Below are 18,232 nucleotides of genomic sequence, written 5' to 3' on the forward strand. Positions count from 1 at the left end.
GGTGATTTTGTCCCCCAAGGGACATTTAGCAATGTCTATAGACATTTTTCAGTTGTGAGGGAGAAGTGCTACTGGCATCTAGTGGATAGAGGCCAGAGATGGTGCTAAATGTGCTACAATACACAGGATAGACCCCACACCAGACCCCACCACCACTAATCATGTGATCCAAAATAGCAAGAGTACTGAAGTTGAGAAGCTCATGTCTGGAAATAAGGGACATATGGAAAATGTCCCTCAGAAAGTGAAACTGATTGATCCTGCCCAATAATCACAGGGCTCTTTCTGTGTAGCTGACATTGTCACATTAGTGTCCAGGTACTCTCCAAGGTAAGCACTATGTCCCCATTTTATCAACAGAAAAGTGGAGATACAGAGATGATGAGCAATTTGTTCAAGAGCTCTCTAATCATCGGTAAGAAGACTGAACCTCCACCTGCCTAGTCTGGGGTGTGGGCTCCTAAGTACAGCTCTACTGGTTTGATCCCAAGGGACTTGTACTTTTACTAAACAGTTTATTGTGAGATAAATTGGAAGACATACCAGATAAACAAGCAACTGAGGTCAGTGTCTTGAATCTGAATGGTTGTGACCAAGGAACCTTGTGGAGATGACCAGAGTTAGCAGAGTGTGGCTGAGGCAGCCCTGTTACTTACAGTTACTCATTTATTTCTCAGTGGTCAATGAACCAATTGGCCATCTATCAGCTCCTGTTACAGGTCATAGTTCAGACCAAGGACCACTGCTCAGAGGTGATATTTTGACAAAAATAACCAGGAGATGTCGAAAATGTGTTTGGTTTGTAGTTCACTTAGCCCGATGACCTAGAAAAATGTGAAATTTAGAGACTGAGGAACTAGCATTTAGAGTCAAAAATATTTGAAGTAAGGACATATTTTGCAAAATTGAGGTCAGCATTAGCAATCCCTAGGATTCAGGCTACAGGCTGAGACACCACCCTCTGTAATGACCCTCAACCCAGAGGTACACCTGATAAGGACACAACATTTTATTGGGAGTCCATCCTTAATTTAAAAATCTCCTCTCTGCTTCTCATCAAGGGAAATGTGTTTATTTAGGGAATGAGGAGGTTGAAAAGATGAGGAAGGGATCTGGGCATGTTGGCTCACACCTGTAATCCTAGCACTTGGGAGGCTGAGGCAGGAGGATTGCAAGTTCAAAGTCAGCCTTAGCAATTTAGCAAGGCCCTAAGCAATTTAGTGATATTCTGTCTCAAAATAAAATATAAAAAGGGTTGTTCAAATTTCATAAATAATACAATCTTATAACATTAGGGCCTAATAATGACCCAATAATGTTCTTTCTGGAAAAATTAAAAATTTTTTTCTTGTCCATGGGCATGTGTTAGCACCCTTGGTTGTCTTACCTGTAGGCTCCTTGAATATGAAAGTTCTTGGTCTTTCTTTCCTATTCTTCAGGACTTTGATGTTTTGAAGATCATAGGCTCATTTTGGGGGGAATTCGAAGATGATTCCCTGTGCACAATTATCTTTGAGTGAAGCACAGAAGTACTGCTATGTTCTTTCTATTATGTCAAAATTAGAGGCACAGTCGATTTGCCCCATAACTAGTATATTCATCTTCATCACTTGGTTAATGTGACAGCTCTCAGATTTTTTTTTTCTACTGTGAAATCACTATTGTTCTCTTTTTAATTAGTGAGTATCTTTGGGTGGCATTCTTCAAGATTCTCTAATTGTTGTCTCTTGTCCAAATTCCACTCCGTAGTTTTAAAATCTGTTGATCATTCTTGCCTGAAACAGTTGTTACTACATCATTGCCAAGTGTTGATTTTCAAATTGCATCATTCCTTTGACATTTATTAGTTGGCATATTAAATCTAAAGAAAAGCTTTTTCTTTTCCCCTTCTATTTGTTTATTGTTGTATATCATAATGAACTCATGCTTTCATATCACAGTCAGTGAGTTATGATCTGTTATCATCAGTATTTGTTTTGATGCTCACATTGTCTCATGCTTGCTGGGGGGGAGCCTCTTCCAATTGGTTCCAATGTACTTTTGATACGTTCAACATTCTTTGAGCACTTTTTCACTTTCTGGCATGAGATATTCTGGGTTCATTTTGTACTTTTCCAGCCCAACCCTGATATTAACTTCTCCAACAATTATGAATATAATACTTAAATCTCAGGGCCAGAGCACTTGGTTTCTTTGTTGCTAGTAGAGTTTCATTGCTTATAGTTCATCAGGTAGACTTTGAAAGCTATTTATCTATGTCAGTATCTACGGACTCATATTAAAAGCCATGAGTTCTTACTGAGTCTTCCAACTCTAATCCAATTCTACCAGGTCCATTCCAGCCTCTCCCTTTCCACATTTGCAACTCCTCTTTCTGACAATATGAAACCTGGCCTTTATTAACCGTTATATATTTACCTACTTTCTCAATCCAGCAATTTTAAATTTCAGGATTGTCTGTTTTCAAGTTATGGTAAAAGCATGGACTTTATGGGATATAATTTGTTCCTGTTAAATTGTAAATGTAAGTATACACATACAATGGAGTATGTTCTAGGAAATTTGGTCTTTCTTTTTTTTGGTCTTTCTTTATGTGATTGTCATTATCACAGCTACCTTTACTATTTGGTTTTTTAGATATACATAACAATAGAATGTATTTTGACATATTATACATACATAGAATATGACTTATTCTAATTAGGATCCCATTCTTGTAGTTGTACATGATATGGAGTTACACTGGTCATGTATTCATATATGTGAACATAGGAAAGTTATGTCTGATTCATTCTACTGTCTTTCCTATTCTTATCCCCCTTTACTTCCCTTCATTCCCCTTTGTCTAATCCAATGAACTTCTATTCTTCCCTCCCAGACCTCTTTATTGTGTGTTAGCATCCACATATCACAGAGAACATTCAGCTTTTGTTTTTTGGGAATTGGTTTATTTCACTTAGCATGGTAGTCTCCAGTTCCATCCATTTACCAGCAAATGCCATAATTTTATTCTTCCTTATAGCTCAGTAATATTCCATTGTATATATACCATGGTCTCTTTATTCATTCATCTGTTGAAGGACTAGATTTGTTCCATAGATTAGCTACTGTGAATTGAGCTACTATAAACATTGATGTGGACATGTCACTATATTATGCTGATTTTGAGTCCTTTGGGTATATGTCAAGGAGTGAGATAACTGGGTCAAATGGTGGTCCAAGTTTTCTGAGGAATCTCCATACTGCTTTCCAGAGTGGTTGCACCAATTTGCAGTCCCACCAGCAATGTATGAGTGTACCTTTTTCCCCACATCCCAACATTTATTGTTATTTGTATTCTTGATAATTGATATTCTGACTGGAGTGAGATGAAATCTCAGTGAAGTTTTAATTGGTATTTCTCTAATTGCTAGAGATGTTGAACATTTTTTCATATATTTGTTGACCATTTGTATTTCTTCTTCTGTGAAGTGTCTGTTCAATTTCTTTCCCAATGTATTGATTGGGTTATTTGATTTTTTTGGAATTAAGCTTTCAGAGTTCTTTATATACCTTGAGGATTAATGCTGTATCCAAGGTGCAGGTGGCAAAGATTTTCTCTTTATGCTCTCTCTTCACATTCTTGATTGTTTTCCTTTGCTTTGAAGCAGCTTTTTAGTTTGATACCATCCAATTTATTGATCCTTTATTTTACTTCTTGTGCTTTACTTCTTGTTGAGGAAGTCAATTCCTAAGCTAACATCATAGAGATTTGGGACTTCTTTTTCTTCTAGTAGGCGTGGGGTTTCTGGTCTAATGCCTAGCTAGGTCCTTAATCCACTTTTGAGTTGAGTTTTGTGCAGGGTAAGAGACAGGGGTCTAATTTCATTTTGTTTCATATGGATTTCCAGTTTTCCCAACACTTTTTGTTGAAGAGGCTATCTTTTCTCCAATGTATGTTTATGGCACCTTTGTCTAGTATGAGATAACTATATTGATGTGGGTTTATCTCACCACAGCTACCTTTTAAGTGTGAATAATTTTTAATACATGAAGTAAAATGCATAGAACTACAAAGGAATCTACTATAGTGAAATACATCCAAAATAATTAAATTTTTCTTTAATTAACACATGAAGTAACAGTATAATAGTAGAAGAAATGATGTTCACCATAATTTTGAAGTGGTGATGAGCATAAGCCATATTTTGAGACAACTGTAATAATAGCAATGTGACATAAAGATATTTGTGATTTCTACTGTAACAAAGTCACAGGTACTACAAATAATGCTGTGGTTTGTTGTTACTTTCATAATTCAAAGGTGTGCTAAATTTCAGGCACAGTGTAGAGAAAGTAAAATGGAATCTTGTGCCATCCAAGTGGACAGACCCCTCAGTTCTATCCATGACCCTCTCAAGGGTCTGTGAAAGCCGTTTGCCCAGTCATCCATCCACCTGAATTCAAGGCCTTAAGGCTCATAATCCACCCTCATGCCCAGGAACAGAACTTGCCTTCCTCATAGCTGTACCTCAAGAATCAACTGTTTTCCTCAAACCTAACATATTTTTAATGTGTTTCTCTGGCTTAATATTTTTCAAAGAGCAATTCTTTCAACTTTCTCTTTTTTAAGCTCTAGCTCTGTTAGGACAAAAACTGAAAACAGAGTGTTCAAACTCTCCTTAAGAAGTAAATATATATTACATGGAGTTTTTGTTTTTATCTGAAATACTGTGTTTCTTATACAGTGATAGATATATAGTGTATGTGTGTGTGTTGTGTGTGTGATGAAATTCTATCTATATGTATAATTATTGTATTTCTCATTAGAAAGAGAGAATTTTTACATATACAGTAAATACATATATAGAAAATAAACTGGAGGGCTGGGGATGTGGCTCAAGCGGTGTCGCGCTCGCCTGGCGTGCGTGTGGCCCGGGTTCAATCCTCAGCACCACATACCAACAAAGATGTTGTGTCCGCCAAGAACTAAAAAATAAATATTAAAAATTCTCTCTCTCTCTCTCTCTCTCTCTCTCTCTCTCTTTCTCTCTCTCTCTCTCCTTTCTCACTCTCTCTTAAAAAAAAAAAGAAAATAAACTGCAGTTAAATGCACCAAAATATTAAGAGTCAAACGTGATAACTGTTACTATCTTCTTTTTTCTGGACTTTTTTTTTCCACCATAAATATAAGTTGATTTTATATGCAGAGAAAATATTTTAAAGGGTTCAAAGGAAAAACCAGAAAATATTGTAAGAAAACAATGTCCAACATTTATAAAATTGCTTGGCTCCACAGCTACTTTCTGAGCACAGTGTCCATGAACAGCCATGATTCCAGAAGCATCTACAAGGTCTGAACTTCAACTCAAGCTTATTGATTGTCCTCTTTGAGGCACTTAGGGACCTCTAGATTCTAAGGGAGGGTCTAAATCAGGGGCAAAGATACTGCCTGGAAACAGCAGGAAATTTTCTTGGTCATTGGGGAAGAAATAAGGTCTTCCCCTACTTCCTATGGCCCTCTTCCCTCCCTGGGGTAAGGAGCCTACACAGGTGTGCCTGTGTGGTGGGCATGGATGATCTCCTTCCCTAGGGCTATCTCATGGCTGTGCATTGGGAGGGCTGGGCCTCCATGCTACACTCAAACCTGAGACAGCAAGGGAAGCCTGTCCTTTGACTGTTGGCCACTTCCTCCTCTGACTCTTCCCCAGGCACCACTGTCCATGGTAAGAGTTGGCATAAACTGAGGGGACACGCCACCACAGGCTTCTGAGGAAAGGGAAGGGCAGTCTCCTCTTGTTTGATGGTAGTCCTCCTCGTCTGCTCCCAGCCCTGACAAAATTATTTTCCCCAATGGTTTTATGCCACTTATGGTCAAAGCCTTGGTTTTACAATATCTATTTGCTTCACTTTGTCTTTCGTATATGTGAGAGTTTTGGGGTTTTTTTTTTTGTTTGTTTGTTTGTTTCTCATAGCAGGCTGGTGTCCAAAGAGGATGAAATCTGAGTATTTGCAATAGTGGGTTGGAATACTGTACATGGACCAACAGTTCTCTCCCAATCTCTTCCTATTCATCTCCCTCTTCTGCCACATTAATATTCTCAGCATTGAGCTGTAATACTCTCAAAGCTGAGTTGAAGGCTAACATGAACCTATTTAAAATAAGAAAATGGAAACCACGTTGAGAGTGTTTTCTTAGTGACAACAGTAAAATGCTCTCATTTTCCTGACAGTCTAAAAATCAAGAGTCTACTAGAACAAGTAAGACTGAACTATACTTTCTAATAGATTTGACCTGTTTTGCTTAAATTTCACGAAGTGACAATAAGTAAGGTTTTACGGCAAGAATCTGTCTTTCTGATGGATGAGTTCACAAGTGTCAAATTAATGTCACTGTCCCACACAACTCCAGTCAACCTCATCTACCTCTGACCTGTGTCAGCTCTGCCAGGGAGTCTCCCTTTCTGTCTCCCACTTAATTTCTCTGAATTCTACTTGGATAGTTTTTGTACTACCTTCGAGAAGCAATTTATTCTTTAAATGGCCATCTTCCCAACAAACAACTAAATAAGAAGTATTATTTTTTAACTTTATATTTACCTATTCAAGTGAACTAAAATATCTCCAGTTCATCAAGCCTAGGTTATGATACTTCGGTAGTTCTAATTTGAATTTTCTTTCTAATTTTGAACCCTCAGGATACCATCCTCTTTTGTGATACAAGAAAGGAGTACCTCATCACATAGGAAAAAAAAATGCTTTTTGGGGTGCTAGCCCTCCTAATCCTCTGTGCTTTTCTATGGAATTATAAAGGACAACTGAAGATTGCAGACATTACCGATAAGTATATTTTCATCACTGGGTGCGACTCAGGCTTTGGAAACTTGGCAGCCAGAACTTTTGATAAAAAAGGATTTCGTGTAATTGCTGCCTGTCTGACTGAATCAGGGTCGACAGCTTTGAAGGCAGAAACCTCAGAGAGACTTCATACAGTGCTTCTGGATGTAACTGACCCCGAGAATGTCAAGAAGACTGCCCAGTGGGTGAAGAACCATGTTGGGGAAAAAGGTGAGAGACATGGGGGTGGGGAAGGGAGGGATCTAGGGAATTAACTAAAGAAAAATAAAATGTGTTCAGATTTTAAATGGATTTTCAATAAAATGTCTCCTAAATACCAGCTGTGCACTTCTCTAACTTCAGGAAAGCATCTGGGTAATTCCAAGTTGCAAGCTGTCTGCAGACAATAGAGACACCAATCAAATTCCGCTCAGTCTTTTGTCCCAGTGGGTCAATTTAGAACAGAGATGAAGGTACTGATTTTCCCTGGTATTCTGCAATGAAGTTTTACTCCATCCATATACATAGCAAAGGGACTGGAGTGAAATCTATAGGAGAATATGGGAGCAGAGCAAAATCATCCTTTGAATAGCTGACACCCACTTTTCACTACAGAATGCTCCAGAGTTCACACATTTTAGTGGGTGAGGTAGGAAAGGGCCTGAGAACATGAGTTAGAATCTTACACAGTCCTGGTGGAGTACTGAGCCCTTGGACACTCATTCTGTAAGTAGATTCTGCTAAGATGGCTGATTTTTTGTTTTTTTTTTTTTTAGTTTTATTGATTTTATTTTTTTAAATACACAACAGCAGAATGCATTACAATTCTTATTACACATATAGAGTACAACTTTTCATCTTTGTATCTAAAGCATGTTCACGCCAATTTGTGCCTTTACACATGCACTTTGTTTTGTTTTGGTTTTGCATTACAATTTTTATCACACAAATATACCTCAATTTTCCTTATCTTTGTATATAAAGCATGTTCACTCCAATTCATGTCTTTATACATGGACTTTTTTGGCATTACAATTCTTATTACACAAATATACCACAATTTTTCATATCTCTGTTTGTATATAAAGTATGTTGACACCCAATTCTGGTCTTCATACATGTACTTTGCATAATAATGTCCATCACATTCCACCATCCTTGCTAATCCCCTGCCCCCTCCTTTTCCCTCCCACCCCTCTTCCCTAAGTAGAATTCATCTATTCCTCCCATGCTCCCTCTCCCTACCCCACTATGAGTCAGCCTCCTTATATCCGAGAAAACATTTGGCAGTTGTTTTGGGGGGAAGATGGATGCTTTCTAAACTAGAAGGTTTGAATCAGCTTTGTCCAGCATTTGAAATATTCTCATGGAATAAGATATTGGGGTCTATAAAGAAAAAAAAAACAAATGTATATATTTTTCTCAACTATATCTTCATCATATACCTGAGATTCTGAAGTATAAACATTATGATTTGATAAGGCTCCAGACAATTTTTAATGCTTGAATTCCAAATACCTTTAGCAATATTAAATGTTTCCCATCATAAAGCAAGCCCAGCGAGTGATTAGATTTTTTTCACCAAAAATAAACATGAGGTGGATTGATTTCACTCTATCCATATAGAACATTTTATAAATATTCTCTGACTTTGCCATCAAGCAAGGCAGGTGGGGTGGGTGGGGGGAATAGACCTATTTACTCTACATATGAGATGAAAATGCAGAAAGTCTAACTCAAAAAGTATCATTATTTGACATTCAGAATTGGAAATAAAATAACACTGAAACTAAATTTCAGTAAAAACAAACTTCAATTATTTGAATTTATTCTCCCACTCTCTCTGCTATAACTTCTACAAACTGCAAAATATTTCACAGCAGCAATATATCTACAAGGAAGAAATGGCACCATTGTGTAAAACAGAGGCTGCATTTTCATCCAAGACTCCATATGAACGCCACCTTCTACCACATCTCCTTTCTTCCCTCTGGGCTCTAGGTCTCTGGGGTCTGATCAACAATGCTGGTGTTCTTGGTGTGCTGGCTCCCACCGACTGGCTGACAGTGGCAGACTACAGAGAACCTATTGAAGTGAACCTGTTTGGACTCATCGATGTGACTTTAAATATGCTTCCCTTGCTCAAAAAAGCTCGAGGGAGGATTGTCAACGTCTCCAGCATTGGAGGTCGGCTTGCATTTGGTGGAGGGGGCTATACTCCATCCAAATATGGAGTGGAAGGCTTCAATGACTGCTTAAGGTAAAAGCAAACTAATTGGTTTACTAGGAAATAATACCTGGTAACATTCATTCAATGCTTAGTATGGACCAGACACTCTACTTAGGACTTTAAATTATTTCCACTTTATAGACAATACTACTGAAACTCAGAGAGATTAGCTAACTTGCCCAAGGTCATCCAACTAAGTAAGTGGTGCAACCAAGATTTGATTTTTTTTAACCTATTGCATTAATGCATGATATTGATTGAGGTGGTGAATTTATACTCAGGAGGTCAGTTTATCAAATAGGAAATTAGACAAAGCATAAATCAGGGTAGCTCTCTCCTTTTAGTGTATGTTACAGACACAACAGTACCATCTTACTTAAACCTTCTGTAGAAAAGTATAAGTTCTTAAATGGCTACTCAATGCACCCTACCCAAGCTTTGTAGCAGCATTCAGTAGGAGAAACACGGAGGAGTGTGCTTAATCCATCCTACCTGGACCCAGAACCTTTCATTATCAGTTCAGTGCCCTAAAGTGTAAGTAGTTCTTTCAGTCAAGGTTCTGGCAGAGAATGGAGGCATATTAAGATAGAGTCAAAGGAACAGAGTTTGTTTAAGGAACTATTCACAAACACATGAAAAGCATGTAGAAAAATCGCAGACAATAGTGTAGTACCTGCAGGCTGATGACAACAGAGGCATTTCTATCCATAGGATTGTAGGGACAATGAGACCAGGAAAGTTTTCAGAACCTGGAGACTCAGAGGTTGTCAGCTTCCATTAAGGGATGGTATTACTAGTGTTGGTAACACTAGCCTTACCTTGCCTCCTCGTGCCTTTGATCTCCCACTCACACTTCTAATCCACTGTGCCTGCTGGGAGCCAGAGTATGCATAGCTGATGCAGGACCACCTCCCAGGACATGGTGCTGGCAGGATAGAGAAAGCCACAGGAAAACCAGTTGGAAGATATTTAACCAAATGGTGCCAATAGATAAGAGAAAATATCAAATCTAAAATTAGATATTATCTTTCCATCATTTCATCCATTTGCTTATTCGATTATCTGTTGAAGAAGTATGTTAGAGTTCATGATCTATACCATGGAGCTCAGAGATCTGTCGAGATTACTAAAGATAGAACGACTCCATTTTGCCATCACATCTGATTGCCAAGTGTGACTCTCCCAGGAAATAAACACAATAACGTTGGAGTAATTCCTCCAAAATGTTCATGTGAATTTGAATCACTTGGGGATCTTATTAAGATGCAGATTTTGATTGAACGGGTCTGGGATGGGGGCCTGAGATTGTGCTTTTCTAAGGAGCTCTCAAGTACTGCCATGGCTCAGGGATCACACTGGGAGCAGCAAGATCACAGAGAGCCTGTTACTCTCCTTGGTTGACCTCTGGTTCCGCTTTGCAAGTAGCAGGATCATAAAATTTTAATATATTTAGGTATTTTCTTACTTTTAAAAAGATGTTTCAACTGAAATGTTCTTGGAATTTTCAATGCAGCTATATTTTTGCCTGAAAACAATCAATCACAGGTGTTTATTTCTTTAGAGTCCTAGAACTGGTATTTGATATTATGCCTGCGGGCCACAGCAGTTCCAGAATGTCTATAACATAGTAGGGCTTAGGGACAACAGCACAATTGAAAGAGGATTGGGGCGTTCTGGAGCCTTATTTTCCCTGCAAGCATTAGTAATATCATACTGATCTTACTTACCTAGTAAGCTTAGTTGGGTGGCATAACCCTAAATTGTATGCTATTTTCATGAGTGGGTAGGGAGATAAGCCTTCCCAAATCCTATCTTGGAACTGCTACTTCCATGATCTGATGGAGATCAGACAACAGGTGAATAAATACAATGAAATGGAAAATAAACTTTTCACTTTAATGTAAGTAATATATCGTTCTAGATCATCCAAGGTCAAACTAATTTGCATTTTTAGCAAAATATATTTCAAACTTTACAATAGTGACATTGCTAGAAGATAGAATCTACAATAAATTAAATCACATTTTAAGTTCACAAAGAGAGCTTTTAAGAAACCTTTGGTGAGGATTTCTGTAAAACTCGTTATATATTTCTGGTGGAAACATATACATATCAAATTTAGGAAATGATTATTCATGCACTGGTTTGCAATACATTGTTTTACTTTAAAGGAAGGGGTGAACCAGGTGTGATGGCATGCACCTGTGGTGCCAGCTACTTTTAAACCCAAGAGTTCAGGGCCAGCCTGGACAACATAGAAAGATCCCATCTGTTGAAACAATAGAAAGAATAAAGGAAGGAAGGAAGGAAGAGAGAGAGAGAGAGAGAGAGAGAGAGAGAGAGAGAGAGAGAGAGAGAGAGAAGAAGAAGAAGAAGAAGAAGAAGAAGAAGAAGAAGAAGAAGAAGAAGAAGAAGAAGGAGAAGAAGAAGAAGAAGAAGAAGAAGAAGGAGGAGGAGGAGGAGGAGGAGGAGGAGGAGGAGGAGGAGGAGGAGGAGGAGAAAGGGAGGGAAGGAGGGAGGGAGGGTTGCTATGATTCCTTTAAAACCTTGATGTCCAGTAAATGAGCAGACTTCTGGTTTTCTGTGGTGATGGGATGAAAGACCTTGCTCAGCAGCAGAGGGCTCAGGTGGGCACAGCAGGGATCATCACTTTGTGTCCTTTACTTTTGTGCTGCCATCTATCACATTCCTAAGATGGAGGTAAACTTGTCCATCCAGGCCAGTCATCAGTCCATTTTCCCAGAAGGTACTTTGAGTGTGGAAAGGGAACAGTCTTAACCAAGAGCTCATCAATTTAATGAGGAGGGTATGGCTTCAGGAGAGGAGCACTGGACGGATGTGGGGCTGAGAGGTCCCACCCAGATCCCTTTCCTCTTTTGCCATTAACCAGCTCCCCCTTCACCATGAGCTTCAGTTTCCTTATTTGAAATGAGAGGGTAGAATGGAACACTTCTTTCCAGTGCACCCAATTCTGATATTCTATGAAAAGATGCATGAGAAAATAGTCACTCATATAGAATACATTCCCCAAATAAATTTGGATTAAACACTTAAAAATATAATAATAATAATATAAAATAAGGGCTACAGATGTAGTTCAGTGGTAGAGTGCTTGCCTAGTATGTGAGAGGCCTTGGGTTCAGTCCTTGGCATTACAAAAGGAAAGAGAGAGAGAGAGAGAGAGAGAGAGAGAGAGAGAGAGAGAGAACAAATAATTTTTTTTAAATAACAATAAAATTTAAAAAAAAAACATTTTCACCTGTTCTTTTCACAGACGGGATATGAAAGTTTTTGGCATTCACGTCTCATGTATTGAACCAGGATTCTTCAAAACAGAATTGTCAGATCCAATAAAGGCAACTGAAAAAAAGCTTGCCATTTGGAAACATCTGTCTCCAGATATCAAAGAACAATATGGAGAAGGTTATATTGAAAAAAGTAAGTTTCTGGGTGTGCCAGTGTCCTCTGGGATTCGTTGTCTTAGGCAGCCTGAAGGAGGCTCAAACACAAGTGGAGAACCAAGGTTCCCACAGTAACACACCAACAGGGATCTTAAATACGCGGATCAGGATCTCTGTTCATTCCTGTCCTCTATACTTCTCTGAGGATCAATGAACATTAACTGAGCAATTGATAAATGTCAGGTTCTATAAATGCCTAATGAATTATATCATTTACTCCTCAGAAAAGCTGCTAGAATAGTAAGCAGAGGCTTGGAAAGGTGAAGTGTCTTCCACAAAGCCAGGCAGTGCCTCCTGATCATACCAGGACCAGGCAGGCTGGCCCGGCAACCCGTGATCTTAGTCTCTACACACACCTCCCCTTCTGTTAAACTCCACTCAGCATTATTCAAGGAAGGTTCAGACTCTGACCCTCAACTAGCTTAACATCTAGTTGAGAATAAAAAGTAATCAAGTGAGGCTCTACAGTATACAGGAAAATTGGTCCTCCTTAGATGTGACCCTGAGGCACAGAAGAGGTGGAAAATGGTGTGGCCTCTAGTTGCTCACAGAGTTCAGACCAGGAAAAGAGCGTTTCTTGGGAAAGATCAGGTTTGAGTCAGGCCTGAAAAACAGGAAGGAATTATTTGGGTGGAAGTTTTATGGAGCAGGAACACATAAAGGAGGAAATGGAAGGAAAGGTAACCGAAGTCAAAAGACTGAGTCAAGGAGGAAGAATAATAATAAAGATTATGTAATAATGACTAACCCAGCAAACATTTACTACCTACTCTGTAACCATTCTAAGTGCTTTACGTGGACTCTTTCATTTATAATCCCCAAACAAACTTGATGAAGTAGATACTATCAGGGTTTTTTTTCCCCTCAGTTTTTAGAAATAGAGGCATAGAGAAGTAACTTACCTAAAATTGCACAGCTAGTAAGTGGAAAAGTTAGATTTGAACCCAGCCAGCCCCACTCTGCCATGTATTTTTGGATACTGCAATACGGTGTGAACAAGAAACTAAGGAATTGGATCGTATTTCCTGTATCAGTATTCCCCTTCCGCCTCAGACTCCCTGTTAAGATTTGCTTGCTATTACTGAGCTCCTGCTTCAAGTTCAACAGATTCCTGTCTCCATGTATCACTCTATCCCTCCAAACTGTGATCCTACCAGAGCCAAGTCAGATCCACCTGGAGAAGTTTTTAACATGACCGACTCCCCCAGATCCCCACCCCTCCACAGCACATGCACACACACAAACAATCACACACACACACAAACAATCACACACATACACAATCACACACTATATATATATATGTATATATATATGTCTTGATATATAGTTTATATATTTTTCTTGATTTATAATTTATATATTTTTCTTACTATATAATTTACATATATTTATATATTTTATATATAAGTTATATATTTTATATATAGTCTTGATATATAATTTATATATTTTTCATATATATCATATTTATCTATAATGTATATCACATATATATTAAAATATATAAATTATATATCAAAGCTATATAAATATAATGAATTATAAATATATATATATATATATATATATATATATATATATATATATAATAGAAAACCACTGGGTTCAATTCCCAGCACTATAAAGTTTAAAAAATTAAAATTAAAAAATAAATAAATAATAGACAGGTATATACATGTATATATATATATATATATATATATAATGTTTAGTTGACAAACCTCACAGTTTGAGTAAAAATTGTTTTGAATCTAATTGTTTTGATTTAAAGACATTAAAGGCTCTATTTCTTCAAGGCAGGAATAGGATTTCACAGGTTCTCTATGTGGGATATTAAGACAGGCATTGACACACTCGAGATGAGTCCCCCAGGTCTGGTGGGCACAGCCTGAATTTTCTGGTGGGAGCCACTAGTTTATTTCTATAGTACACTTTTACAATTTTTCTCTCTATACCTTTTCACCATAAGCAAGAGGATTTTTGCCAGGTTGGATTATGGATGGACTATGTCTCAGAAGAAAAGTTTACAGTACCCCCATTTCCACCAAGGTCAACCTTGGCATTATTGGTGCAGATTCCAAGCACAAAACAGAAAAGGAACATTCACTAAATACTTGTATGACGAAACATCAGGCACTGCTTTTTTCCCATGTCATTTAACCTTTTCATGTAAGGTACAAACAGTCCCCAGTTTCTGATGGTTCAACTTAAGATTTTTTAACTTTTCAATGGAGTGAAAAATCTAACCATACAAACATCTGTTTCCCATGTTTAGTCAAGTAGTCAATAAATTACATGAGATAGTCAACACTTTGTTATTCACTAGGCTTTATGTTAGGTAATTCACTCAACTGTAAGTGAATATAAATTTTCTGAGAACATTTAAGGTGGGCTGTACTAAGCCATGATGTTTGGTGGTAGGTCAGATATACTAAATATATTTCCAACTTATGATTTCAACTCACAATGAGTTGATCAGGAAGTAATCCCATCCTACACGGAAGAACATGTTGAAAACCTCAACACTACTGGGCTGGCATTAGGAGGTAGGCTTTGGACTTGATTGGATTGTGAAGGCACACCTTCATGAATGGGATTAATGCCTTATAAGAAACCCTAAAGGGTTGCCTTGCCTCTTCCATATTGACCATCTATGAATCAAGACATGAACTCTCACCAGAATGCAAATCTGCCAACCCCTTGATCTTGGACTTCCCAGCCTCCACAACAGTCATAAATAAACTTCTATTGTTTATAAAAAAAAAAAAAAAGGCTCTATTTCTCACATACTGATTCAAGTTTCTGTGCAGGTTCGGTGTAAGAATAAACTTAATCCTTCAGATTTAATACTTCAGAAAAAAAATCCCTCATTTAAAAGCCTTTCTATGTTTGAAATGGACACTTATACTTTTTAAATGCCTATGAGTACATCACCAAATTCCAAATTTCAAGCTATCTTTATTTAATTGACACATTATAATTGATACATATTTATGGAGCACCGTGTGATATTTCAGTACATGTATACAAAGTGAAATGATCAGATCAGGGTAATTGCTATACTGATTATTTTCAATATCTATCATTTCTTTGTGTTGGAAACATTTAAATCTTCTATACCAAGATATATCAAAAAGCATTAGCCCAGTTTTATGCTGGTTATTTTTAAGTTTTTCCAAGTCTGGACCTAGACATCGGCCGTATCCACAGACCCAAAATAGGCCATACATTTAAAGCTAATTTTCTTCATTTTCCTGGCTAGGGTGGTAGGAATCTCAAATAATCATTAATTTAAGACTTATTGTATTCTTTGAACAATTTATATTTAGTTGGCACTAAAGTTATAAGAAAAATCTAGAGTCATAAATTTTCTCTTGAGAAGACAACTCAGGTATATTTTAAAAGCATATGAGAATCATATAGTACTTAGAATTTTTTTGAGAAATCTCCATATTGTTTTCCATAATGACTATACTAAGTTACATTTCCACCAACGATATGCAAGAGTTCCCCTTTCTGTACACCTTTATCAATGTTTGTTATCTCTTGTTTTTTTCATAATATTCATTTTAACAGGTATGATATGTCATTATGGTTTGAATTTATATTTCTCCGATAAGTAGTGATATGATCATATTTTTTTCACATGCCTGTTGGCCATTTGTATATCTTCTTTTGAGAAATGTCTATTTAGGTCCTATTCCATTTATTTATTTATTTATTCATTCTAAATTTTATTTTATTTTATTTTGCAGTGCTAGGGATTGAACCCAAGGGTTCTCCACTACTGAGCTATATCCCCAGCCCTTTTTACTTTTTATTTTGAGACAGGATCTTGCTAAGTTGCTGAGGATGATTTTGAACTTGCAATCTTTCTGCCTCGGCCTGCTAAGTCCCTTAGATTACAGGCATGTGCCATTGTGCCTGGCTCCCTTTCCATTTTGTAAATCAGATTTTTATTTTCTTGCTATTGAGGTTTTTTAGTTCCTTTTACATTTTTGGATATTATTCCCTTATCAGATGTATGGTTTGCAAGTAAATTTACCATTCCATAAGTTGTCTCTTCATTGTTTTAACTGTTTCCTTTGCTGTTAGAAAGATTTTTCATTTGCTGTAATTCCAACTATATTTTTGCATGGTTATCCATGTTTTGGGGGTCATGTCTAAAAAAATCTTTGCCCAGACCAAAGACGAGAAGTTTTTTCCCCATATTTTCTTCTAGTAATTTTACAGCTTCTGGTGGTACATCTAACTCTTTAATCCATTTTGAGTTGCTTTTTTATATGGTATGAGAGAAGAATCCAATTTAATTTCTCTGCATGTGAATATTCACTCTTCACAATGAAAGCCTGAGGCTCCAAACCATTAGCAAGCCCTCATCAAATACCTATCTCTCTAAATATGTCTTAGCCCATCACACAAGTACTTCACCTGCCTGAGAACCACATACTTAAGCTTCCTGATTAGGGACATTTATGGAATGAATTGCTCTTTTTACATAGAATTATAGAGTGGGGAAGCATGTGAGTGCACTCTCTCATAACACATGTGCATGCACACATGTGCCCAAGCACACGTGCACACCTACATTTCCTATAAACACAGCACTCCCTTAAAACAAATTAATAATCAAACCCATGGCTTCTTAGAGTCAGGAGCTTCATGATATACAGTATCTTTCCCCATTGCTTTAGAGCAGTAGTCTTCAAAGTTCAGTCCCTGGACTAGCAACATTAGCACCCCTTGGAGATTTGTTTGAAATGCAAGTACCTACTGACTCAGGAACTCAGAAATTTCAATATTTGTAAGCTCTCCAAGCAACTCTGCTGTCCGCCCTATTTAGAGAGCCCTGATCTAAAGAAAGCACTATAGCATCCTTTTCTGAGGACTAAGTAGAAAACAATCAGAGTGGGTCTCAATTATAATAATAAATTCAAAATAAATTCCCTCACATACAACCTCCACCTTGTCCCCTAGCCTCCCATTCTGCTCTTCCTCTTTTGAAGAATAAGTGTGCTTTTTGTCTCTTTTTATAGGTCTAGACAAGCTGAAAAGCACTACAACCTGGGTGAATTTGGACCTCTCTCTGGTGGTAGAGTGCATGGACCATGCTCTGACAAGTCTCTTTCCAAAGACTCGCTATGCTGCTGGAAAAGATGCCAAGACTTTTTGGATCCCTCTTTCTCACATGCCAGCAGTTTTGCAAGACTTTTTATTGTTGAAAGAGAAAGTAGAGCTGGCTAATCCCAAAGCCGTGTGACTCAGCTGATCACAGATACCTTCCCCAGGCTATGGGATTAGCCAAATTCAAGGACACATCTACTTTTCCATCCCATTCCTTACCTAATCCAACCTGGACTCATTTAAACCAGGCTTATTTATAGAAAAGAAGGAGTCTTACAATCATCAGTAGTGTCTCAGGGTCCCTTCTCAAGCCTTCTTTGACAAGAAGGATAGAGATGGCACATCACATAGGCAAAAACAGTCCTGAGGCTTTGCCTGCTGGATAGAATATAAGAGAAATTGGAAGACTTCCTCCAAATAATGTATACCTTATTGAATATTGAATAATCCTTCCCCATGCTTATTGAATAAGCCTGAATGTCAAGTACTATCTCCTATCAATACTAAGGTAACCAGAATGCTTTCATAAGTGGGTTAAAAATGTTCTGTTATTTGCTGAAAATAAGACCGAAGGACTGGAACTCAGCTCTCATAAGGT

General features: G+C 37.6%; 1 protein-coding gene across 1 annotated transcript; it reads left to right on the plus strand.

Moving 5' to 3' along the window:
* Window positions 1–6,734: 6,734 nt before the first annotated feature.
* On the plus strand, window positions 6,735–17,770 carry Dhrs9 (dehydrogenase/reductase 9). Its single transcript, XM_026389583.2, has 4 exons — window positions 6,735–7,047; window positions 8,818–9,076; window positions 12,321–12,484; window positions 17,547–17,770. Exons 1-4 carry the CDS (start codon window positions 6,735–6,737, stop codon window positions 17,768–17,770), a joined length of 960 nt encoding a protein of 319 aa, XP_026245368.1.
* The last annotated feature ends 462 nt before the right edge of the window (window positions 17,771–18,232 follow it).

This window comes from Urocitellus parryii, chromosome 1, assembly GCF_045843805.1.
Source record: "Urocitellus parryii isolate mUroPar1 chromosome 1, mUroPar1.hap1, whole genome shotgun sequence".
Classification (NCBI taxonomy): domain Eukaryota; kingdom Metazoa; phylum Chordata; class Mammalia; order Rodentia; family Sciuridae; genus Urocitellus; species Urocitellus parryii.